Source organism: Cryptotermes secundus, unplaced genomic scaffold (assembly GCF_002891405.2).
Source record: "Cryptotermes secundus unplaced genomic scaffold, Csec_1.0 scaffold213, whole genome shotgun sequence".
NCBI lineage: Eukaryota > Metazoa > Arthropoda > Insecta > Blattodea > Kalotermitidae > Cryptotermes > Cryptotermes secundus.
The window spans coordinates 2,902,061-2,928,194 of record NW_019731264.1 but is presented as its reverse complement, the minus strand read 5'-3'; the positions used below and the strand labels follow the sequence as shown (position 1 = coordinate 2,928,194).

Genomic DNA, 26,134 nt, shown 5'->3' with positions numbered 1-26,134 from the left:
GCTATGGCGATAACAAAACCTGCGCACTACGATTCACACACAACATCTCGATCGCGAGATCTCACCCAGCTTCGTATTTTCGTGATCTGCCCCAATCCTTACGAGCAAATGTTCTGCTGCAGCGGCAGCACGGTCATACCCTTCAAATTCATCATTCAGTTTTCCTCAAAGCCAATACAAGCAACTGACAAAGATCCGTGAAACAAAGCATTGCCTCTGTGGTTGCGTTCATAGCGACGTGATGCAAAATGACTGACCTGCCCCTCAGGGAACGGTCGTCCTTGGCCTCATACGCTGGTTCCTCTCGATTTCGATACCTCGCAACTGACTGTTGTGGTCAAGCCAAGACATTTTGTCTTGCACTTAAGCATGAATAACAATAATTCAATTCCTTTATTTGATGATGATAATATCGAAGAGGCTGGTATAGAAGCAACGCTCTAAGACTTGCATTCGAAAGGTGTTCGGTTCGAATCTTGGCCGCTACACCGGCCATCCTTGGCTGAGGTTCTCGTTGTGTTCCTCAGTTCCTCCAAGAAAATTTCCGGACTGTATCTCGATTATGTCAAGACAGCTTACGTCCAATTTATCACCATTCATGCAGTAACCTACCATCCCACGCTACAGCGTCTCGATACCGAAAGAGTACTTAAACAGCCAAATGATAATAAAAAAGGTACAGCTATCCCTGCAACAGGCCGTGGAGGCCCATAGGGTAGTGAGAGGTCGAGGTTCCCACATTTTCTAGACATCGGCTCACAAATGGCGGTGAGGTTGTCAGTCTTACGCGCCGGCTACCCCTTACTCCCAGGAAGATTCCTGATACTCATTTCTGTTAGAGGCTGAGTCGACCCCAGGGCCAAAGTGCGGATGGAAGAATTAGGTTAATTGAAAAATCCAATGACCTCATCCAGACTCGAACCCGCGACCTTCCGGCTTGTAGCATAGTGTCTCAATCAACTACGCTAAGGCGTGCCCACATGATGATGATGATGATGATGATACATCCTCTCCCTGTCGCCAATCGAGTCGTGGTTGCCCGGTCCCATTCAGACACTGTACAGAGATACCCTGGTTTCAAACACAAGCGGAACAGTTAACAGTAACAAGTGCGAGATCGAAAATGTTTAAAACTGCTTGCAAGATATATTGTAACCGTCAGAAGACGACGGACCCAAACCTCTGCGATGCCAGAACTATAAACGTCAAATCTCTAACGCAGAGTGGGAAATTAGAAGCCAACCAAAATTATTCTGACGCCACTACCTACCAATCAAACTTTCCGACCCCTGATGATCATCATCGTAAACATTATTTTAAAAAACTGTGCTCTAAATGGTTAAGCCACATAAATACATGTGCGTGATATGTCTAACTGGTACAATTATTCAAGTCTCTGCATTAATTAACAAAGGCTGTCTGACGTTGACTGATTCATCACTATCACCAACAAGGTGAATTATTTACAAACAGATTTTGGGAGAGGTCGCGGCCTATTGAAACTTGTCATTATGACATAAATGAAGGTACTCAGACATACGATGCTCGAACTGTCTGGGCACGTGGTTCTTCAGCTGAGGTCGAACTGGGTACATCCTGAGAGTTAGACAGACACGTTATAGCTCCGTTAAAAACTCTTCCGTTTGTTGACAATGATAAATTAAGCGAAGGTTTGTTCAGCCCTGACAGTTCCCATCGAATAGGCCACCCCTCGTCAAGTGACACGCACTGCAGCAGAGTTCACATTCCTTGGTTTTTAAACCAAAAAATCAGATCCGACCCAAACATTTTCCTGCTCTGATGATTCACTGAGCACAGTTCGTGACCACCAGAAATTATACCGGTTACCGCCCATTAGGAACCGACGTTTTCTTCATGGATTTCGTAATCATTTGTTTAATCTTTATCGTGCGCATCCTGTTGTGTTATTTAGGAGAAGATATACTTTGGGACGGTAGCACAACAAATAACAAAAAAGAAACAAAATAGACACTAGTGAATCAATATTTGTTTTAATTTCTATCCATTTAATGCCTAGTTTTAACTATTTTTGGCCCCCATTTTAAAATTAAGATATAACTGTCAGTACATAATAATCATACAGACACAATATGACTTCATATTCATTACTGACGCGATTCTGAAGGTAAATAGTATTCGTGTACGCCTGAAGATGACCCAAGGAGGGATCGAAAAATGTAGCGATACCACCAACAACGAATAAAAACAAATGTTGAAACAGTAGTGTCTATAATTTCTTTATTAAAACCGTCACAACACAACTATATTAAGGCCAGTGCCAAGTTTTGGTCTGCTACATGTTTCGGCTACAAAAGCCATCAGGAAAATACATGGCCAACATATATACCACTGAACTGCAGTAATAGTAAAATTGGATACAATAATATTAAGTATATTAAAATACTTAGCATAAAAGTAAAATAAATTAGACCATATAAAACGAAAATTATAGTATAAAACAAGATTAAAATTCTTCAAGTGATGCTTTAAATCATCGAGTCAGTCGTTGTGTTCCCACGGATAAATTGGAGTATTCTACATTTTGTGTATATATAATAAACTGTTTTGGAGGCTCGTGATGTAGATGTAGTAATACTAATGTTAATCTGAAAATGATATGAGAGTAATAGTATTAAATTCTGTTATATTTAACAATTGATTTTGGTATTGAAAATTTAGTGTATTATTACTTACTGTATAGTCGGTGCCTCATCTTACCAAGTTCTGTAGGGAATGTAAACAACGACTGATTTTGTGATGTATGTTAAAAGTCAATGCAAGGGAGGGGGGAGGAGGTAAAGATAAGGTGTATGCGGAAGTGGTGGAGGGGGTATGACTGTTATTATGTTCTGTATGTATCAATGATTACGTCATATATAGGGTTAAAAATTTCAGTAAAATTATCATTCAGTTGCAAATTTAGTTTGCTGATTTCGTAAATGTGAAATCTCTCACAAGTATCCAAGGTTCGGCCTTTCTTCCCGATATATAGAACTTCTAATGTTTTGTCTATTGTACTATATTCATGTGTGGTGTCCAATATATGTTGAGCAAATTTGGAGCTTTGTCCGTTATTTTTTGTGTCTCGTATGTGTTCTCTGAATCTGACCTTGAAGGTATGCCCGGTCTGTCCTACATATTCTGTCGACAGTCAGCACATTGTAGTTGGTAAACCCCACTAATGTTAAACATATTATTTCAGTCATCATTTCTTTTTAACAGATGTCTTATATTGTTTTTTTTTTGTCTTATATGAGATACTGAAATTGTATAACACAAGAGGATACATGAAAAAGAAAAGAAAAAAAAAACAGTAGTGTATGTTTTGTTTCTTCTTGATTATTTGTTTGGCCCTGGCCCATTACTTCTCGCATAAACCCTTTCCTAAGACACTGTAAACGAAACATATCAGTAATTCCAAATTGCTTGTAATTCCGTGATTAAAATTACTCCAAACGGGTCACATAAGAGCAACGAATCTCGTGCGTTCTCTCGGCAACCCTACAGCACTGTTTCCGCAGATCACTTGACGTTACCGGGGAATAACGACTTTTAAACTACTGGCCTCTCTGTAGAATTACGAAACAATTCCCTGCTGAGGCCGCTAATGCGCCGATATCACCGATATCACAAAAGACTGTCAGTTCAATCCAATTCTCGGACTAAGAATCCAACTCCCTATTCCAGCCACTGCGGGTAAAATTCTTGCATTTGTGGATTTCAGTATCGCCAATCTACAGCAACAAACACTCATTCCTCTGTTAAGTCTTATGACGAAACGAAATTAACTCCTTTTTTAAATCATGAATGTCATATTTTTACACCAAACTCCGTCGATCTGCCAGCTTGAAACTACTTAAAACACACGTACATTCGCAACATTCAGGTCACCATGGAGCCCTGCACAGTCCAAGTCAAGGGCTGTCAAACAGTGAGATCGCTGTTTCGAATCCCGTCAGAGACACTAATACATATTAAATTCCTAATCGAAACATACTAGAAGGCCTAATACTATGAGTTGAAGGACTTGGCAGAAAGAAGAGGTAATAATTTCCATACCAATATCAAAATTACTTCTCCAATAGTGTTTTATCACGTTATCTACATCGACTGGCATTACTAGGTGGTCACTGTCGGGCGGTCGTCCTAGAAGTTTCTGTGGTCGTGACGGCTTTATTTTTTTTTTCCATACCCTGAAATTTGGTAATCCCAGGCTGTTCCCACTCAGTCGATGTCTCTTCAAGATTACGCGCGTAGAGCTATCGATTCTGTCAAATCCGTATTTCCGCTGACGCAACGCTTTCGCTTCACGGAACTCAGAGGAATCCCATACAGAGCCACAGGCACAGCTCACCGTACTGGACGGAACGGTGTGTCTAACTTATGCCTAAAAAAATCAGATGACGATCTACTGACAAATAGAATATCATTTAGTTCAGGAGGTTAAAAGCAAAAAGAGTTTATGTTTATTCTTAAGGACCAAGAAACAACCGACTCCTCTTTGTAAGAAGCAGTAAAAGGTATAAAAAACTATTTAAGCACTACATCACGAAGACGTATAGGGGAGTGGATGTATAGATCCACGTGTTACTGACCTCGGCACTAGTTCGAGGTGGTTTTACTGCAGGGGAAGAAGCCACCGGTACCCATTGGAGAAAAGGCTGGGTGAGCCCCAGTACCGGTCTGGACGACGCAGAGAGAATAAAATTCTTAACCCTACCAGAATTAGAATTTAGACTTCTCGACCGACCAGCCCGTAGCCTGTCGCTCTTCCATTCCCGAGGAGCAGTATTTGGAGGCGGTACAAACTCGCCTAATATTCGAGCTAATTCGGTATTAACTGTCGCAGAACGAGAAAAGGAAGGATGAACACGGCCAGTGCACCGACAATTAGACTTACATTGGAAGTGAACAGCAGATATCGGGGATCAAGATGTGGACCTGGAATCTCTGAGGACATGAAACAGAACTGCCAGTCATTACAAAGTACGATATGTCGCGCATATTCACCAAGATCATAAAATAACGAACCTTGAAACTTCCAAATGACCCTTCTCAATAAACTATATTATCTCTGGCATATGGTGTCTCTGTAAGATACGGAAGTGTGATCAATTGCTTCATATTGTTTCAGAAAGGCGAGAATGTTACGTCATGTTTGGAAATACTTTGCATTTATCGACGGCAGCGTTTCCCAAAGTGGGGACCATAACGCTTTATTCGGGTGAGCCGATAACAAAAATCATGACTTAATATTAATCTTGAAAGGTCACATTAAACTCCAAAAGGAATTGAAAAAAAAATGATTCGTTAAGTTTTAATACTAAATTAAGATTTAAATTTGCTTAATCGCATTTTAATCCATTTGCATGTATTTTGGGGCCATATACTTTCTTATTCAGTCGCCGCGCAGTCTAAAACATGAACCGTCTTCGCCCGCTCGAACACTGGGTTCGTTCGTTCGTTCGTTCGTTCGTTCGAATCTCACTCGAGGCATGGATGTCTGTCTGTGTTTATTCTGTGTTTGTGTGTAGGCAGCGGCCTTGAGACGGGCTGATCCCCCGTTCAAAGAGTCCGAACGACTGTGAACAGATTAAGAAACTGAAAAATCGGCCAAGGTCCACAAGGGCTGTAGAGCCAAGATGGATAGATGGCTCGATGGATAGACAGACAGACAGCCAGAGAGGTGAGACGGACGGACAGGCAGATATACAGACTTCCTTATTCACATCAAGGCAACCTTAATATGTTAAAAGAAGTTAACTGAAAATGTTTGGGCATAAGAGAGGGAATAAGAAAGAAATAGAGAAAACAGCAGGTTACAGAGCTTAACATTCAAGTACTTGTGCTCTGTATCATTACGGTGACAAAATCAGAAAGGACGAATGTATGCACCAAACACAGTCGAAACAGGAAATGTATATAATATTTAACGTCCTTTAGGCGATAAAGACGTACATGGAATGAACACGTTCGAATGGATCTGTTGTGAGGGTGTGAAATGGGGACAGCATGAAAATGTTCATCAACCAACAGCTTCTGGAGAAGATAACTGAACCAGTTCCGTCCTCCTCCCTTCGTCACAGCCTATCTTCCTAAGGTATACTTTAACTTACGTCCCATCTTCTTCTTGGTCTTCGAGGTGACACTTTCCAAGATACGTTTTCGAAGTTCTGCATATAATTACAATCTGCCTTATCTAAACTACATCTTTACTTCCCTGACTCCACTACCACAAAATTACACGGCGACCCACGCAAATGGCCAGCTTCCTCTACCTCCCTCTCTCTCTCTATGGCTCTACAGCCCTTTGGACTTCGGCCGTTTTTTCAGTTTCTTAATCCAATACGCAGTCGGTAGGACTCCTTCGACGGGGAATCGGCCTGTCCCAAGGCCGCTACCTACACACAGAACAACAAAAACACAGAATAAACGCAGACAGACATCCATGTCTTCAGTGGGATTCGAAGCCACGAGCCCAATGTTCAAGCGGCCGAAGACCGTTCCTTCCTCAGACAGCGCGGCCACTATGACCGGCACCAGTTGTGCAATATTCTGCACTGCCCAGTTACTTCTCCCTTCTTACATAGAAATGAAATTAAATTTATTCTTTAGAGTTCGGGGTTTCATATGATTGAAGCAACAAATCAAATACTGAACAACGGTGTTTCTATCCTCCGGGATGTGACGTCATTCTTCTTTATTTGAGGACCCTAACAGTACCTTGTGAAACGTATGCAGCAGAGCTCTGATGGCTGAGTTACTCTTCAGCCCTGGAGTTGGAGATAGTGCCGTCTTCCACAACGTCGGTAAACTTCTGCAGGACAACACGGCGTGTCAGTACAAGTAGTTTCCTTCATACTGGCCGCAGAGGGGCCTTCAGATCCAACACAACCGGTAAAACTATTTGTGTGATGTGACACATCGCCTCAGTTACATCGGCATGATCGCCTATCTAGCGAAGCAGCTTCGCAGAATACACAGCTTAGAATGTTAACAAGACAAACGAAATGTAAGAATCTCAAATATCATACATTAACACATATTCGTATCTGAAACTTCTCTTCAACGTTTCATTTGTTAGCAGCCTAGCGATTTCGCTTTACCAGGGACTGTTGATGGCAACGTAATTTCTATATAATTCGAGCAATATTGCTAATTACAACAGAAGTCTAGTGAGCGTAACCAGGAATTCAAAGAAAGAGCTTGTACAACGACATCATAACCCCTCCAAACTGGTACCACGTGCTTCTTCAGCTGCAATGTGAAATGAACCCAATTCCACCTCGAGTATAGTGTGATGAAATGGACGGGGCTTTTCCTTCACGTTTCTGTATGTCCATCCACTCCGTGAACCACGGGGCGTGAACTTTATTTCGGAAACCTTACAGTAGAAAGGGCAGGTCTGAATTTCCCACCAGCGTAAGAATCCTGGGCTTAAACCGGCTGACTACCTCTTTAATCAATTTCGTAGATTATGACTTTAGCAAATTGGTTGCAAAGGCTGAGCTGGATGTGTTGGACTATTTCTGTCGGATTTACCAAATGCAACTAAAATCTTAATCGAGTGACAAGTCATAGGTGCATTACTTTAGACGAAGACCGCTTTAACCTTGTTTTTTTTTTATTAATTTTTACTCACACCTTAGTACATCTCCACGCTAACCCGTAATTCTTGTTCTTGAAACGCCATCAATACTTTTCACTACTGAGAGACGGCAGGACACGTTTCACTTGTTCAACTCAAACGCCAGGCCTGAAGGGACAGTGTTACATGTCTGGGAGAGGGTTGCAGACTTCAAACCCGGTCTCCGCCCGAAGTAAGATATTAACAGTTTCAATCGTGAAGCGTACTATCTTCATAATCACAGCTGTAAAAACTTCAAATCCTACATAGTTTAAATAATTTTTATTGACTGCGCTTTGTACATTCTCAGCCGTGATTTGGCTAACAAAATATCAGTGCTAAATTAAGCTATAGCATGAGACTGTCAGCTGGGAAGACAGCGGGCCACGGGTTGTCTATCACATTACGTCCTCTGAACTACATTCTTCCTTCTTGTAAACACTTCGCAACTGTGCTAAAATGGGCGGAGTTTGTGAGCCTCATCGGTCTTCGGAGGCCCTGGTTCCACAAGTTTCTATAGACAATGGCACATATTTAGGGATCTTGGGGTCGGAGGGTAAAATTACTGAAGTTGTCACCACACTCTCCTCTTTCTATAAACAACGATGGGGCCTAAAACGAAGTGACAAATTACAAGACACTTCCATTAGTGGTAAAAAGGCTCTGTTCGAAACAAGGCAATTATACGCGTGTAGGAACCTGAACTGCCAAACAAAAACAGACAGGTCACTGAGTAACACTAAGGCAGGCACCTACCTAATCTAGAAGTTTGCCTGAAAGTAAACGAAAACTCGACTAGCCCAAATATCTGACCCGGAACAAAAGATAAATTTACTAAATAATGATTCATATAAATTTACTACACAATAGTTGGGGCACGCGGTAGCGTAGTTCGTTGAGGCACTATGCTACAAGCCTGAAGGTCGCGGGTTCAAGTCCTGATGAGATCATTGGATTTTTTTCAATTGACCTAATCCTTCCAGCCGCACTATGGCTCTGGGGTCGACTTAGCCTCTAACAGAAATGAGTACCAGAATATTCTTGGGGGTAAAGGGCGGCCGGAGCATAGGGCTGACGACCGTGACGACTGTCTAGAAAATGTGGGAACCTAAACATCTCACAACCCTATGGGTCTCCACGGCCTGTTGCAGGGATACCTTTACTTTACATAATAGTTCATTTAATTTCGTCGGATGGGGTGAGACTGAGTCCACTTGGTACGTCGGCCACTAACTGGCCTATTGTACCAGCCCCGGATGACAAGAAGCATGTGGCATTTGGTTCAATGAGAAATGCCAGGGGAAACCGAAGTAACCGGATAAAACCTTACCAAGTAATGGTTACTTATGTATTAACAGACGACACAGAGTAGCTTTATAACATTTTACCGCCACTATGTCCGTTAAACGTTAAGTATATTCCGAAAATCCAGATCCAAATAAATGTATGTACTCGGTCCACAACAGTGGTCGCGAGGTCTAACATGTTCGAATCCCAGTAGGAGCATGAATGTATGCTCGTTTTGTCTTCTGTCCACTGTAGCAGTAGGCATAGGTCAGAGGGATGCATACATTTTAATTGCAAAACCTGAAGGGTCGATTTCACGCGCAGGACGCTGAAGAGATGGGTGAAAAATATAAGACCTATCGTGGATCTCACGACCCAAGGCTTAATTGCTTGTGAATTAATTTTTAACTGAACCAACCAGGATGTCTCAATCCGAGAAAGCAGAAAAAAATAATTTATTTGGGCATCAACCTTCCTTTTGGCCTTTTATTTTTTAACAATCGTGTACAGTAAGGTGCTTCTCAAAAATTAATTTATCCGATGCAGAGGTTTTCCTGTGTCCCGCCACCACGAACAAACTACCGCCTTGTGATACGCATCAAATACTCTCCCTGATAGTACAGCAACCAAGAACGTGAAGGTAGCACTCACCCCCACAGAGTGTCAAAGTTAAAAGTGAATAATTGGGTAGAGCTTCTTCCCAATTCTCCCTCTGAGGTTCTGAAATCTGCAATTGTACGGGGTACGCGGTAACGTAGTTGGCTGAGGCACCATGCTACAGGCTGTAAGGTCTGGATTTTTCAATTGACCTAATCCTTTCAGTCTAACTACAGCCCTGGGGTCGACTCAGCCTCTTTAACAGAAATGAGTACCACTGCCATCTGTGAGCCGATTCTCTAGAAAATGTGTGAGCCTCGATATCTCTCAACCCTGCAGGCCTTCACGGCCTGTTACTGGGATAGCTTTACCTTTTTATGCACTTGTAAGTAAGTATAAATGTTGGTTTAACCAAACTCTGTCGAAGAAACGCACACTTTCTTGTCATTTGACACGTTTAATGATGGAAGAGAAAGAATTCAGCACATAACCTCGCACTTCCAAACATGGCTCGCACTGTGTACATATTTCTTTGAGCGTTTCATGTGTCGTTTGTTTGTTGTTGTTGATGATTTGAAAGGAGCGGGGCGTGACAAAATTATTGTCTAGTTTATATGCACAGTTCACGTAAATACGTTTCTAATTAAATTTCTTCTCATGACTTGTAACATGACCGAAGTTCTGCGCAGATATGACTTCTCTTCCATTTGATTTCGTCCAGTCTACTAATTTATCTTCCAGGTGCGGGCTTGTACTGGCTTAGGATGCGAAAATATTATTTAACAACAAAACACGGTCGAAAAATATAATGGTAAAAGGCCAGTCACGATTGTCACGATGAACTTGGTCTGGCATAAACCTAACGATGCAAGAAAATATGTTCCACAATGTAGAAGTGTGGCCACAGTACACAGGGTGCGAAAGCAAAGCTCCGTAATTTCACTGCGTTCGGACATGGCGGCCAGTGGAAGTGCTACGCTTCGTCCGCTTTACTTTCGGTGATGCGTCCCGAACCCAAAGGGTCACATATAACGGATCTGACGTGGGGTGAAAAGGAAAATCCTCATTGTCCCTACACGAAGTCAAACCATGGCTGCCACTGCTTTTGTACACGAATATTCAAGGGTTGGCAACATTTCGTTCCATTAATTCCTCTAGTCCCCCAAAATACGGAACACACTATCAGTCATGACAATTTGGGAATCCGGTTGAGGATTAAGCTCGCATTGTTTCTTCCTGGTGTAACATATGTTCGAAACTTTAAATGCTTGGTAAATATCGTACTTAGTAACACATGGAGAGGGCCGCGCCATAGTTCAAGCGGTTAGTCGCTAGCTTCCCACCACGGCGGCCCGGGCTCGATCCCGGGTCTGGTCAAATGGGATTTGTGGTGGACAAAGTTGCGCTGGGGCAGATTTTCTCCGAGTACTTAGGTTTCCCCTGCCAATCTTCATTCCACCAATTGCTCCAGAATCACCCTCAGCTATCATCTGTGGCTGGTACAACAGGCAAGAAGTGGGCGCAGTACAAGCGACTTAGTCCCAGCCCACTAGCATTAAAAAAAAAAAGACATGGAGACGTCTTTGGATGCTTAACTCGATGAACCTCTGAGTTCAAAACTCAACATGAAAAGAAATATTATTAACCAGGGTTCCAGTAATTTTTCTTATTAAGCCTTTTGACCTACTTTTGACCTAAATATACCGACGCAAGAAAAAAATAGACAAAAGGGAAGTGTGGATTTTGCATGGTACAAAAACACACCCCACCTCGGTTCGCTAGCAGAAACAATGCGGGTTTATTTTGCTTTGGAAAGACCTGGGATTTACAGTTGAATGAGGTTAGTTGGAAAACAGAGGAGTCCAAGAGCCAAACCGTGGACTTACCGCCTTTTCCAACTAAACTGTTCAGTTTCAATAGAAACTCTTCTGGTTGCCGTTCAAATAAAAACCATTACTGTATCCATCCACTGAAATATCTGTCTACATACAGGCAAGGAGCAGCACCGGTATTTCTCAAAATATATTTTTTGGTGGTTTCGGGGATTTCTTGCTCTAGAATTCCTGGTTACGCTATATTTTCACGCCAAACACTACACATACTGATATGTCTGTGACATGGGCAACATAAGCGAGACCAGGCCGATTAACGCTACAAGCCTCCTAGATTACAAAACAAACTTAAGCACTACATCGAGTTTGAAATAAACAAAGCCAGATGCAAGCATTTAGTGTGATACTATGACACATCATTTGGTATAGCGCCACAAGCCAGTCACAATCCGTTTTTATCAGCTGAACTAACCTTGTCGGCTGGCATGGTTGGAGTCCAAGTACTGTTACTCCTTGAGACGCTGGTACTGGTGCTTCTGTATCAACTACCGAATTTTACAGTAAATTAGTTGCACTAATATCTTCACCTTCCCTCAATGTTAAGGTAGGACGTTATTCTTATTATCTACCCCGATAGATCAGAGTATATTCACACACATATATACACTCATTCACTCACTTTAACGTCACTACAAGTGCGTGTGACGTTCTAAGTCCACTGGAATGTAAACCACGAAGCGGGGGGAAGGGCGGATAAGTAAGGAGGGAGATAATGCAGATTAAGGTGTTTACTTTATCAGGCAAATCGAGTTGTCTGCTGAACAGCTAGTACGTTAATGTTGCCTTCTTGCTGCTGATGTTGGACAGCGCGAAGTCGAGGCGACTGCTGAAATAGCACGGAACGGCAGCACTTTACGCGGTCACCACTCCCGACTGACGCGGTACGAACTGTTTCCTAACGCTGCCGCCGCTGCCTTTCTTGTGTTCCTGGAGATGTGAGGAAGAGATATATAGGAAAAAAGAATGAAACAAAAAGATTCACACTACTAGATTCACTCTCGGGGAGGGGAAGATCCAGCAACCTCCTCCACACAGCACACACTGCACCAAGTTCTGTGAGACTCTATGTGAGACTGGCGCTGCTTTCCTGCAATGGATTTTATTGAACGAGCAGCACTAGCTACTGACGTCACACTGCGTCATGAGTAGCAACCATGGCGCTCGCCTTGCTTCGGCCAACTTCGTCTCGCGTTCGGTTTATTTCGGCAGCCCCATCACCCCCACCGTCACAAACGGAAATGGTAAGCTGCCTAGGAGGATTTTGCACGGCGCAGGTGCACGAACGCTTGCCGCTGAAGATGGTGCATTTTAAACTGCAGAAATGTAGATGGACGGATGAAAACAAAGTATAATTTGACGTTCTCACAACGGTGGTTATAGAGCTCTCTCTTGTCGATGTAACGCCGTGTAGTACGTTGAAAGGCAACCGACGTTTCAGAGAAATTTGTCGCCTACATCTTCATGGCCGAAGAATAAGCCAAGGAAGAAATCCCCGCGCAGGAGGTTCTACTTGCTACCTGCTTCATGCTGGTTTCTTTCTCGGCTTATTCTCCGACCCTGAAGATGGAGGCGACATGTTCGTCCGAAACGTCCGTTGGCTTTCAACGGATTTCCCAGGTGTTATACCCCAGAAGATAGAACTCTTCACAACACAGTAACACATGTCACAATATATATATATATATATATATAGAGAGAGAGAGAGAGAGAGAGAAGAGGATACTGTCATTTGAAGGAGAAAGCTCTAGATCGCATTAAGTGGAGGAATTGTTTTGGAAGAGACTGTGGACCTGTCATCTGACAGATTACTGACGATGATGATGATGATGATGATGATGATGATGATGATGATGATGATATATTTCGTTAAGTGGTGCTTCATTACATCGCGGGACAATAGTACCTTTTAATAGCCTATCCACCCTCCTCTAGGTTATGCTCGACAAGACCGTATGGCAGTGGTCATGTCTGTCCACCTGTCTCTGCGTCCCCATGTTTCAAATAGAGAACCGTTCTAAAGATTCTGATGACACGCGGTATGTATGTGATGCCACTCGAGGCCTGTCCAAATTCGTATTTTTTATTCGTTTCATTTTGGTCCGTCACACTAACAATATTATAAAAACTAAAACAGTTCCGTCCGGTGTGACTGGTGAAGATTTTTCTTATTTCAATTCTTCATGCCCTTACATGTTTCGGTCTTTAGAGACCATCTTCAGAGGGACATCGATACAGTTGGAAGCTACTATGACAATATATGTTCTGAGCGTTAAAATATATACATATAATGTTAATAATATACGATTGGGTATAAAATCTAAAGTTTTTACAACTACAGCGGCTGTCTTAATATATTAAAATTTTTGTAATTGGTTTGTTAAGATTTTGTTAGAATTTATAAACCAAGAAGGTTCGTTTCCTATTTCTTATTACTTCTCTTGATGGGCGCCGAACATGTGCCGCCTGTCATTCTTGAGAAGAAAGTTCTTTGATGTTGTCCTGCGCGTATTCATGGCGCGCTGTGTAAAAACAATGTCGTCAATTTCATTTCTTCAATATATGGTGCAAGGTACATGGGATTACCACTGTTTCAATTGACTTGATCGTCATCTCTTACCATCTTTACATAAGGCTTATCTTTAGTTTACATATTAATTTATTCCGCATTGATGAAGGTGACTGCCATGTCGTTCAGGCATTACTGTCATCCTCGTTGTTAAAGCACCCGTCAATAATGCAACAATATTTTTGAAAATATGAAAGACATCTAAAATATGTTTCTCACTAAAAGTGCAACTTTAATACTTTACGTTGTTGTTAAAAATCATAAAATGTCATTAAGGCACTAAAAGTGATCATCAAATTACTAGTCTCTATTTTTACATATGTCTCTTCTCACTTTGAAACATGATTCGGCCGCACATGGGCCATCTTCAGGCAATTTTCCTTTGTTTTCGGAGATACCACTGCACTGCTCATTTGTCTATCGTCATTGTTTAGTTTTCACCTCACGACTAGAACGCTGTCGTTGTACTCTTTTGCGGCCATTGTACTTTGTGCGTGTCGTATTTCTCCCGTATCTGTGTTACTGCTGCAGTCTTCCTGTATGCTTTAGTAATAACGGTAATGCCACAATGCAACGGGATGCTGAAGTATAATTGGAATTATTGTTGTTGTTGTTGTTGTTGTTGTTGCCTGCTGCTGATGCCGCAACCGCTGTTATTTTTACTACTACTACTATTGCTACTATTGCTACTACTACAGCGTGAGCCGCGATAGCTTAGTCTTTATAGCGACTGGCTACGGGCTGGACGACCGAGGGGTCGGAGTTCGAGTCCCGGTAGGGTCAACATTTCTCTCTTCTCCATGTCATCCGGACCGGGTCTGGGGTCCACCCAACTTCCTATCCAATCCCTCTTTCCTCGGGGGTAAGCGGCCGGGGCGTGAAACTGACCGCTCTCCTCCAACTAGTGCCGATGTCAAGAAAGTGTGGACCTGTACATCCATTTCCCCATATACCTTCATGGCGTAGTGTTTAATTAGTTAAGCACAAGGACAGCATTACCTTAATAGCGGCTTCTGACAAATAAGTATTCATGACGTTGGAAATTCCGATCACTTTGTTCATAAGATAAAAGGCCATTTTGTGATAGTTCGTGTATACAGTAAAAAAAAGTGTTTAACAGTAATAACATTCGCCAGTTAATATTCTTGAGTATTATAAGAAATTATGTGGTATTATTCCTATTGTTGATGCCACAAGCTTCTTACATGTCATAAGATCCTTTACAAACTAAGGATATCTATCTATGCCTGTTGCTGCCACTTGGAGCATAGGGCATCCGTGAAACGTTTCGTTTCACTTCGGTTTCGTAATCTTAGACAGTCGGTAGGGCTCCTTGGACGGGGGATCAGTCAGCGCAAGGCCGCTGCCTACACAGGACAACATAAACACAGAATAAACGCAGACAAACATCAATGCCTTGAATGGGATTCGAACCCACGATCCCAGTGTTCGAAATGGCGAAGATATTTCATGCCTTATATCGCGCAGCCACTGTGATCGGCAGACTAGGGATAGGCCTATAAGCATTGTCCCTGTCTTTAGCTAATTTAGCACTACGCCATAAAGACGTATGGGGGAGTGGATGTATAGATCCACATTTTCTTGACCTCTGCAATAATTGGAGGTGAGTGGTTAGCTTCACGCCCCTGTCGCTTTACCTCCGGGGAAAGAGCCCCCGGTACCCATTGTACATGAGGTTTGGTAGACCCCAGAGCCGGTCTGGACGACGGGAAAAGAAAATTCTCGACCCTACCGGGACTCGAACTCCGATACTTCAGTCGTCCAGCCTGTAGCTAGTCGCTATACCGACGTAAATACAAGCAGTTTTCATCACCGAAAATACACTTCTGGCGATATTACTTACCCCGTCTCCTCCCTGCCGGCCACATTCTTGCAAGCCCCTCTGACTGTACTGTGACAGCAGGAACCTAAAAAGTTGCGCGACCTCGCTCTACCTACAGTAAGTTGTAAAATATTCCTGAACAGTAACGAAAAGATTCCGTTGTTTGCAGGTGCATTTTCTGAAAGCGCATTTTTTAAATCTTAATTCCTTAACGAGTTACTGAAACTGTATGTGGATACATCTGTATTTTAAATAAGACTTGAGATGGAGAAGCCCCCTCGCTGTCCCTTGAGTAGGAACAATTTTGGGACCATAATCTGCAGTTTCAGATGCCGTCCTACGGAGACTGTAAAGTGAACTTGTTGTGAACTAACATTGATAATGGTAGCTCCTGTTTATCTGCAGCCCATCGGTGTTGCTTGCTGGATGTACACCAAGGAACACGGCACACAATCTGATGTTCTACTTACTGCCATAATTTCGAATTAAAATTCTACTAAAAACAGGAAACTGAAACTTCTCAAGCGCCTTGTTAATTTAGCAACTCCTCCGACAACATTGTTAGACAGGTAGTCTAATCACGGAATCGCAGGCGTCGCTTACTCTTAAACATAGGCACAATGGATCACTGTGGTCGCGGTGCAAGGGCCAAGAAGGCCCACCCCTTATACATTCATTCATAATCTTAAACTTGTAATGGCATAAATAATTATGACGATGAATAGGACAAATAGGAAGGAAAGGTGACTTTTAAATAAAGAACATGCCAGTAACAAAAATAAATCCGATCCCAGAAATAAGCTAGCGAAAGAAACTCAGTTATGCACTCCACACGTCGAATTTGAGATCAAAAGTACAGCAGAAATAACTGATCGTCATTATATTTCGCTCATTTCGACTGTATATGAACTGTTGAGATTATTCGTGTGTTTTAATGACGATGATTTATGTAGATTGGAATATTACAGTGACTGCGAATGATGATTCGAAAAGGCAATTAAAGGACACGGTTGTAGCCTATTTGAAGCCACTAATCCGCATTTGCGTGGAGACAGTCACCATGGTCACCATGGTGTTAGGATACCTCACAAACACAAAGTGGAAGTCGGGTTTATCTTCAAAGTTTCAGGATTCCTGGTCTTGACATGGAGCAAGCCTCATCCGCAGCTTTTCTGAACTGCGTACCTACATGCAGAGTTTGTATACTTAAAAGGCTAGTGACGATGTTGTACTATAAATAAATTAAGAGATACCTAAACAATATATTCGCGTCTCGACATCGTAATGCTGAACCCAACAATTTCTTTATACAAACAAAAATCCAACTCCGTGGCATTAGTCCGCCAGCGAACTATACCGACCGAGCGACCGCAGCTTGTCGGCGAAGTTAGTGCCAACTTTAGCGCATAGAGGGTGTCGCGTGGTCAGTGCAACGAATCTCCACGGCCGTTAATTTCAGTTTTCTAGACCGGAGCCGCTTCTTTTCCATTCAAGTAGCTCCTCAATTATTCTCACGAGGCTCAGTGGACCCCGTTCTAGACCCACTTCTTCTCAGAAAAACTGGTAGCGCCGATAATCGAATCCGGAACCTCTGGAGCTGTAGCCAGTAACTCTGACCACTAGACCATAGAGGCGGTCACAATTTCTTGATAAAGATTAATAAATCCTACGATAATTATGTAACGTTAGAACAGATGAGAACGACTGCAATAAATCGAAATGAAATTCAGTACTCAATTGAGAGCTTCTATGCTTGGGAAATGCTTGTTACCATTCGTTTCAGAATGATGTATTTTTCTGTGTCATATCTACAATCCTAAAGGTACAAACCTGTGATTTTACTTGTTTTGTATGAGAATATTAATTGTATTCCTTGTCACCATGGCATGAGGCGTTCTCAGATTTTGGATAAATGAAATTACCTCCAGATACAAAGGGTAACTGCCTTATATTGAACCAGCAATCGCGGACATCGACAAGAGGCGGGCTTCCAGCTGTAGGGCTGGGCAGGAACTAACAACTCTTCACCGTAAGAAATCAGCAAGTTACAATACGTTACACAGGCTCTCGGATTTTGACAGATTTTTTGGAATGACCCAAGTAACAGAAAAGGGGAACGAGATTTGGAAACTGGAAAACAGAAGGAATGTATTTATATCTAGAGGCCATGTGCGCTGAAAAGTAGCAAAATATAAGTCAGACTTATGACAACACGAGAAGAGTTTAGAAGGGACAAATGTGTCACTGAACCAAAAGACGGTTCTATAAGACATTAACTGAAATGGATCTTAGATAAAGAGAAAAGAGGCTGATAACTGGATTTATCTTGTACAGGATAGGGGCCAGGAGCTCTCGCGAACACAACAATAAACCTTCAATTTCCGAAATAATATGTATTCCTTGATTAGCTGAGCGACTATCAGATTCTCAAGATGGAATCTACTCCATTTAATTCGTTAATTATGTATAGGTATGAGAGTTATTCCCTTTCTCTCAAAATTATTATGATTAAGGGTGACTGATAATATGATTTCGAGAATGATATTTTAAATTAAGAGACACGGGGAGCAACAAGTGGCAGCAGTAAATTGCGCAACTCTTAATTTCAATATTTCTCTTCATTCATATGCTTCGCATGCCGCTGTGTACGTCACTACAGCATAAACATGTCTGTCGATCACGACAACTTCACACTTTAAAACAAATAACTTATGTACTCTAGTTGTCAATAAAATTATTTAGTTCTATTAAAATGTTGTTTTGCTTCATGTTTTGCTTCATGTACGACCGTCATTAGGTTTTCATTATCTTTACTCTTCGTCTACTAAGATTAAATGAATCAGGAGTAGATGGGCGGGGCGCGCATCACACGTGGGTAAGAAAAACAAGCACAGTGATTTAGCCGAGAAATCGCAAGAGAACAGACCAAATATGGATGGAAGAACACTACCCTCAGTACCAAATTTCTCCCTTTAGTTAGTGCCGTAGGTCAGGAGGTTAGTCGCCGAATTCCCATGGCGGCGGACCGGGTTAGATCCCAGGTCGTCATGTGGGATTTGTGATGGACAAAGTGGCGCTAGGTTTCTCCTGGCAATTCTCCTTCCACTGACTGCTCCACACTCATCAACTATCATCTGGGGCTGGTACAATAGGCCGAAGAGTGGCCGACGTACCAAGTGGACTCAGTCTCAACTCACACCAAGAAACTAAAAAAAAAAATCCTATAGGTAGTTTCGGGAATGAAACATATGACTGATGGGTAGAAAAACAGAAATATGCTCTCAACTATATGTCACTTTTATTCATTTCGTGAAAGGGTTATACGAGTAGCTATCCCTCCCTGATATAACAACCTACAGTTCAGTTGGGGAGTCCTGGAAAACAAGGTCTGTGACATTAAAATAGTTCCTACAAAAACAGAATATGATATGAACTAAAGTGAACAGGTTTACATTCGAATTCAACAGCAAATTTTGTAGTGACGGTTCTGAGCGTGTGGAGTCCATGACTAAAAGTACACCCTCCTTCTTTCTAACACTATGGCATCGTCAACCACTCCACAAATCACCCAAGGGCTAAAACTAGAGATGCAGTCGAGTCAGAGAGATCCAACACAGGGCCCTTGTGTTTCTTAGAGGGTCGGGATACAGTCTTGAAATTTCGATTAAAGACAATGATGTGAAAGTTAAAGCTTGCATGGCTTAAACAGTATTGTATTTCAGTCATTCTATACACCATATTTTAGTGACATTATAGGAATGTATTTTTTATTTAAACACAGTATCACTATAACTTCTTGCCAAAGCTTTAGAGAGATGAGATGGAGCCGGACTCCACGCCATTGCAAAAGCCATACAAATACATCCATATTTTTAATAAATTCTTTAAAATCAAATTTTCTACAATATTATCTATTAAAAGACCGTTTTAATTATATAATATAAATAATTCAAAGCGTTTTACGTTTGTCTAATTATTTACATTCATTTGACACATAACTTGACAACGATATGTAAAATATAATCCAAACTGAATATGTCACGGAAATTAAATTCTAATGATGTTTTTTCGAGCTATAGTTCTTGCACATTCTTCTCAGCGCAAAGTCAGAATTCGAATGAGGAAGGGGCGGCCTATTTGGCCTGTCTTCGAAAAATGTAGAAAGGTTCAAATTCTTCACTCTCTTCACGACACTGAATCTTATTTCGGCAGGGGGCAACTGAAGCGAGCAAACTGAGAAGAAAACGCTAAGCGCTACACATAAATTTGGAAACCAATCGATTAATTCCTATCCAATTTTCTTTTGTAACAAAGAACATAATACTACTATATTTTTTCTTGACCAATCATCTTGAAAAGCACAATGTAACAGACAGACACCAATGCAAATATATTTTTATCTTTTATGTCTAAACAAAGAACAAAGGGATGTTTTATCGCCACTCCTTTTCAACTTTACCTTAGAATATGCCATTAGGAAGGTCCACGGAAACCAGGTGGGACTGAAATTAAACGGGACACATCAGCTGTTGGTCTATGCCGATGATGTGAACCTACTGGGTGATAATGTAGATACCATAAAGAAAAACACACAAACTTTAATCGACGCAAGTAAAGAGGTTGGTCTAGGAGCAAACACAGAGAAAACTAAGTATATGTTGGCCGCGCCACAGCTCAAGTGGTTAGTCGCTGGCTTCCCACGCTGCGGCCCGGGTTCGATCCCGGGTCTGGTCAAGTGGGATTTGTGGTGGACAAAGTGGCGCTGGGGCAGTTTTTCTCCGAGTACTTCGGTTTCCCCTGCCAATCTTCATTCCACCAATTGCTCCACAATCACCCTCACCTATCATCTGGGGCTGGTACAATAGGCCAGAAGTAGCCGCAGTACAAGGGTCTTAGTCCCACCCCACTACCAACAAAAAAAGTATATTTTGCTGTCTCGTCACCAAAATGCAGGGCAAAATCATGACATAAAGATAGGAAACAGATGTTCTGAAAGTGTGGCACAGTTCAGATATTTGGAAACAACAATAACAGATCGAAACCTGATTCAGGATGAAATTAAGAGGCAATTGAACTTTGGTAATGCTTGCTACCATTCAGCCCAGAGCCTTTTGTCTTCTCGCCTGCTGTCCAAACACATAAAAATTAGAATAAAGAAAACTATAATTTTGCCTGTGGTTCTGCATGGGTGTGAAACTTGGTCTCTGACGTTAAGGGAGGATCATAGACTGAGGGTGTTTGAGAACAGGGTGTTGAGGAGAATATCTTGACCGAAGAGAGATGAAGTGACAGGAGGTTGGAGAAAACTGCATAATGAGGAGCGTCATAACTTGTACTCTTCTCGAAGTATAATTAGAATGATAAAGTCAAGGAGGATGAGGTGGGCAGGGCATGTAGCACGAATGGGGGAGACGAGGAATGTGTATAGAATATTGGTGGGAAAGCCAGAAGGAAAGAGACCACTGGGAAGACCTCAACTGCACTGCACTCACTAACTGAACTGAGAGAGAGAGAGAGAGTTATTATACGACTTTACTTCCGTTGGTCGAGTCATATAGCCTCGGAGCGGACAACATAGAAAAAACCGCTTCCAACAATACTTCCATTGTTGCGTGCGGACCGATGCCTATTAACGGCCGTTGACTCGCTGTTTACCTAGCAACGGGTCGGTATACCACAATATGATTTTCTTCAGAAATATCGCTCCGTTGTAACTTCTGTCTGTGAACAACCGTTACGGCGAATCGATTCCTCATAGTTATAAATAATAAGCATGTACTGAACGTGGAGTCTGTACATTCCCGCTGCTGATATTAAATGAATGTCCTCCACGATACTCGGGTTTTTCTTTACACGCTACAGTGGCGCCACGCTTTACTTCCGTACAACCCTCTCTGCGCGGTGGGTCGATATTCCAGTGCATTTAAAAACAGAATATCTATTATTCAGTTTCCACGTCTCGTTACACATTGTAAGTTCCGGACAAATAACAAAGCATGTGAATGAGCAAGTGACTAAGTCTGTCTGTCTGTCTGTCTATATATATATATACTGTTGTACAGCCCTTGTGGACCTTGGCCGCTTTTTCAATTTCTTCATCCTATACGCAGTTTGTAGGACTCCTTGGACGGGGGATCAGCCCGTCGCAGGGCCGCTACCTAAACACAGAATACATGAATATAGACATTCATGTCTTGAGTAGGATTGGAACCCACCGTACCAGTGTTCGAGCGGGCGAAGACAGTTTATGCCTCAGACCGCGCGGCCACTGTGAGCGGCGCTGTGTAACATTTTTACAAATGTTTTGGCGAAATTTGCAAATATTCTTCTGTACTTTCTTGGCTGAATAACCCTGCAATGTAAAGTGATAGTATGGAACATCATGCCAGTAATTTACCGCCCTTCAAAAGTAGGAATCATGCGGTTTGTTGTTGAAAGGAGGATTCAGTGTAGCCTGCAAGGGAGATTCAGTATTGATCCGCTGGGGAACAATTGCCGGAAATCTATGTTGTCCAGTCACACAGAACGCTGAGATATGCCTTATATTACGCGTATGTCATCTAGATCTACCGCATGAACCAATCGCGCAATGTCGAGATATGAGAATAGCACAAGTGTGGGAACCATACTCCAAGAACCATGTGTCCTACGATAAGGCATTGGCTGCGGCATGAACACACAAACACATACACTCAGACCTACACACATGTTACATTCACACACAGACATACACATATGTTACATTATTACACAAGATGAATATCTCATGCCAATTCTTAGACAGAAGTTTCGTGTTATGAGGCAGGTACACGCAGCACAACAGCTTTCAGAGCCTTCATGTTGAGTAGCTATGGTAAAATAAAGCCGCCATATTGGATTTCCCGCCACAAGAATGACTACATAGTTCGTTTATATGGTTCCCTCCCTTGAGGTTTTCCGGCTAAAATTTTGTATATATTTAGCTCTGTGGTATGGATGCTAGATGTTCCACAAATTAATCCTCCTGGATTTTAAATATTCGTATAAGAGGAGGCAAAGTGTGCAAGTTATGAAGATCCTTCTCCTTCATAAGGCTCGACAGCTTCATTTCTTGAAAGCTTTGGCCTGCTCAACAATTTCCTTCCAACTGCTTCTGTCCTGTGCACGAGTTGTCCACTTATAAATTCCTAAATCCTTTAGACCTTCCCTTACGTCAGCTTTCCATTTGATCTTAGGTCGGCCTCTCCTTATAGCTTGTGGCTGCCAGTCATATATTCCTTTAACTGTTCGTCCAGCCTCCAGCCTTGAGATGTGTCCAAGCCAACTTATGCTTTGGGCTCTGATGAAGTTAACTGTGTTCCTTCCTTTTATTAGATTATCTAGTTCCTCATTTTTTTTAATTCTCCAGGAGCCATCATGGTTTCTTGATGGCCCGAAGATCTTTCTTAGAATTTTCCTTTCAAAGACTAAAAGTCTATGTTTAATGGCTTTTAAGTGCCCAGGTTTCACAGGCGTAGGTTACTGTTGGTCGAATTACCGTCTGATATAATCTTAATTTGACTGTTTTAGAAATAACTTTACTTTTAAACAGTGTTAAATATGCAGCATTTGCTTTATTTCCTGTTGCTAACCTCTATTTAATCTCTTGTTCAATTGTGTTATCTGAATTAACTATAGACCTTAAATATTTATAATGAGAGACTTGTTCTATGTTTACGTCACTGCATCTCAGATACTGGATTATTTGAGGTTTGTCAGAACAGTGTAGGAATTTAGTTTTTTGTTCGTTGACTAACAACCCATACTTTTGCTAGGTTTTTTTAAGCTCTTCAGAGGTGTTAATCAATGTTTGTTTGGTTCCTGCAATAATGAGTATGTCATCTGCATATGCACAACACTGTTTTAACCTTATGGAAATATGTCCTCTAACGTCTAGATTTTTTATGATCTCATCTATAACTAGTATGAAGAGTGATGCAGATAATGTGTCACCCTGTAACACTCCACAGCTTATTTGGAATCCTTCGCTAAGCTCCCCATTTATTTTAACCTTTGCGCGGCTATCCCTTGTTGAGCTTTTTTAGCAAATTGTTTTTACAGTGCAAGGGAGCTGGCCTTGCGACTAACCCCCGTTGCCTTGGAGGACCTAGGATTTTCTGTCGGGGTTTACTCCCTTAGCCAGTGGATCCCAATTAAAGCATTGGAAGATCCGAACTGTATAATTTTCTACACTTTTGTGCGACTTCTCTCTCTTAGACCCAAATATTATCCTCTGCACTTTCTTCTAAATATAACAATTTTTGTTCCCTCCTTAGAATCCAAATTTCACGTCTATAAAACAAAAGATTCAATCCAGGTTTGTTCATTCTAATATTTAAAAGAAAACCACCAATAAAAATCTCCATCTGCTTCTAAATGTGACTTCTCTGTCAAATATTCTACTGTATTTCTCTTAATAATAATTCTACAAGAGACATCACGAAGAAAACAGGCTGTCAGTGCTGACAGAATCAGCTCAGTGTACTTTACTTTTGATTTCACTGGCGCAAATTTGTAAATAATGAAAATAAGTCTTATGTTCATGACAGTACCCCATAGACGAAACGACTGCTTCATGTGAACTTTACAGTTCTACTTACCCAGACAGGAACAAGGGTGGGAAGGCGTCCTCCCTCACCCATCTTTTCCAAATGTGACGCTTCCATTTTGCATATCATTTACATTTAATGTCCATGATTTATTTCAACCGTCTTACAGTGCATACACTTATTCACCTTACTCTTCTCTCTTGCACCACATGTTTCAGCACAAAAGTGATGCATCAGATACGACATAAGGATGACAAATCCTGAACAGTTTTAATGTTTTTAATATTTAAAATTTATCAATATATATGACATATATATTTTAGTATAAAGACAACAGGGCATGCAATGAAGGAGTTTGACGTACATCGAAAAGCACTTGAAGATGGCACTTTAGTGCTGAAACATGTAGTGCAAGAGAGAAGAGTAAGGTGAATAAGTAAGAATAAGTAATAAGTAACCGTAAGACGGTTGGAATAAATCATGGACATAAATCACTGCAACAGGACGCTAAAATATAACATTACATTTAATGTGTTATATAACCCACTATTTGAGAGACTTATTGCAACTGAAATTTGTTTGAATTATGGGTTATACTTTATCAATAAAGACCAAAACTAAATGTTATCGGCAACCTCTACTATAGACTCATTAAACCAAATTTAACTGAAAGACACTGAGTAGTTTAGGGATGAAATAGAGGGATAGATACACAAGAACCTCCACCGTGCCATTATTTTTGTAATATGAACAAATAACACGAACGGACAGAAAGGGGATATCTCAGTCGGTATATTGCTTGGCAACGGGATGAATGTCAGTAGAATCGAGGTTCGAACCCCGCTAAGGGCAGAATTTTTTTTCTCCACAAAGTCCAGACTGACTCTGGGATCCACTCAGTACCATTGATATACCGGGTGTATTTTCGCAAGGATAAAGCGGTCGGAACGTCAATCTGACCATCCACCTCCATTTAGTGTCGAAGTTAAGAATATTCAGTGCTTAATTAAGCGCATGGATAATTTTACCTTCACCTTGCACACAAAAAGAAGTGTAAGGAAATAGGAAAGAAAATTACAGCGGCTTGGAGGAACAGACAACGGAGAAAGAAGGAAGGAACAGTACTAAGAAGAATTTAGTGAGAAAGAAAGAAAGAAAGAAAGAAAGAAAGAAAGGGAAAACAAAATAACCTTCAGTTCTCACAGCTTAAGTAAGAACGCAGTTAAGAAGGAACAGAGGTCTTCTTGGTCTTCTCACATCTTACACTTCTCTAATTTTGCTGCAGCTCCGTAGCCAATTTACTGATTAGAGGATGTCGTTGTGACGTCACGGAAAGTAACTGACACTGGCTGAGTGGTTTTCCATGTGTCACTGCTTTTCCAATGCAGGTGAGCCCTCAGTGGAACGCAATTAAGAGTCCTGTGTGAGAATTGACCAACTTCGGCTGTTGACGAGAACTAGCGTCAAGACTAATGCCATCGTCACGACGCAGAAGGAAAACATTCGTCACACCTGTTTGTGTTGTATTTGTTGTGCAGTTATCACGTTCCATATTTAAAGTAACCCTTCACGGTAACATGTAATTTTTTTGTTGAAAAACAACGAAATATTACCTTTAACTATTAAGAGATGCTGAAAATTTGTCTCGGTGATTTTCACCAAATAAATCTGGACCAGAAAGTCAAATGCTTCAAAGAGAGGTACGTTGTTCGTAGCCTGAAACTGGTTATTCAA

The 26,134-nt window shown here is 41.5% G+C and overlaps 1 protein-coding gene across 7 annotated transcripts in view; it reads right to left on the bottom strand.

The window, feature by feature from the left end:
* LOC111866732 (sodium/potassium-transporting ATPase subunit alpha) overlaps nt 1-26,134 on the bottom strand; it is a 338,583-nt gene that overhangs the window by 77,319 nt on the left and 235,130 nt on the right. For 2 of the 7 annotated variants that reach the window (XM_023855941.2, XM_023855943.2), the window contains exon 1: nt 11,837-12,511. The exons of the other annotated variants lie outside the window; for them this stretch is intronic. In XM_023855941.2, the coding sequence (XP_023711709.1) occupies nt 11,837-11,851 (15 nt within the window). In that variant the 5' untranslated portion in view covers nt 11,852-12,511. Of the gene's footprint in view, nt 1-11,836; nt 12,512-26,134 lie in introns of those variants that run through there. 7 annotated transcript variants of the gene reach the window in all.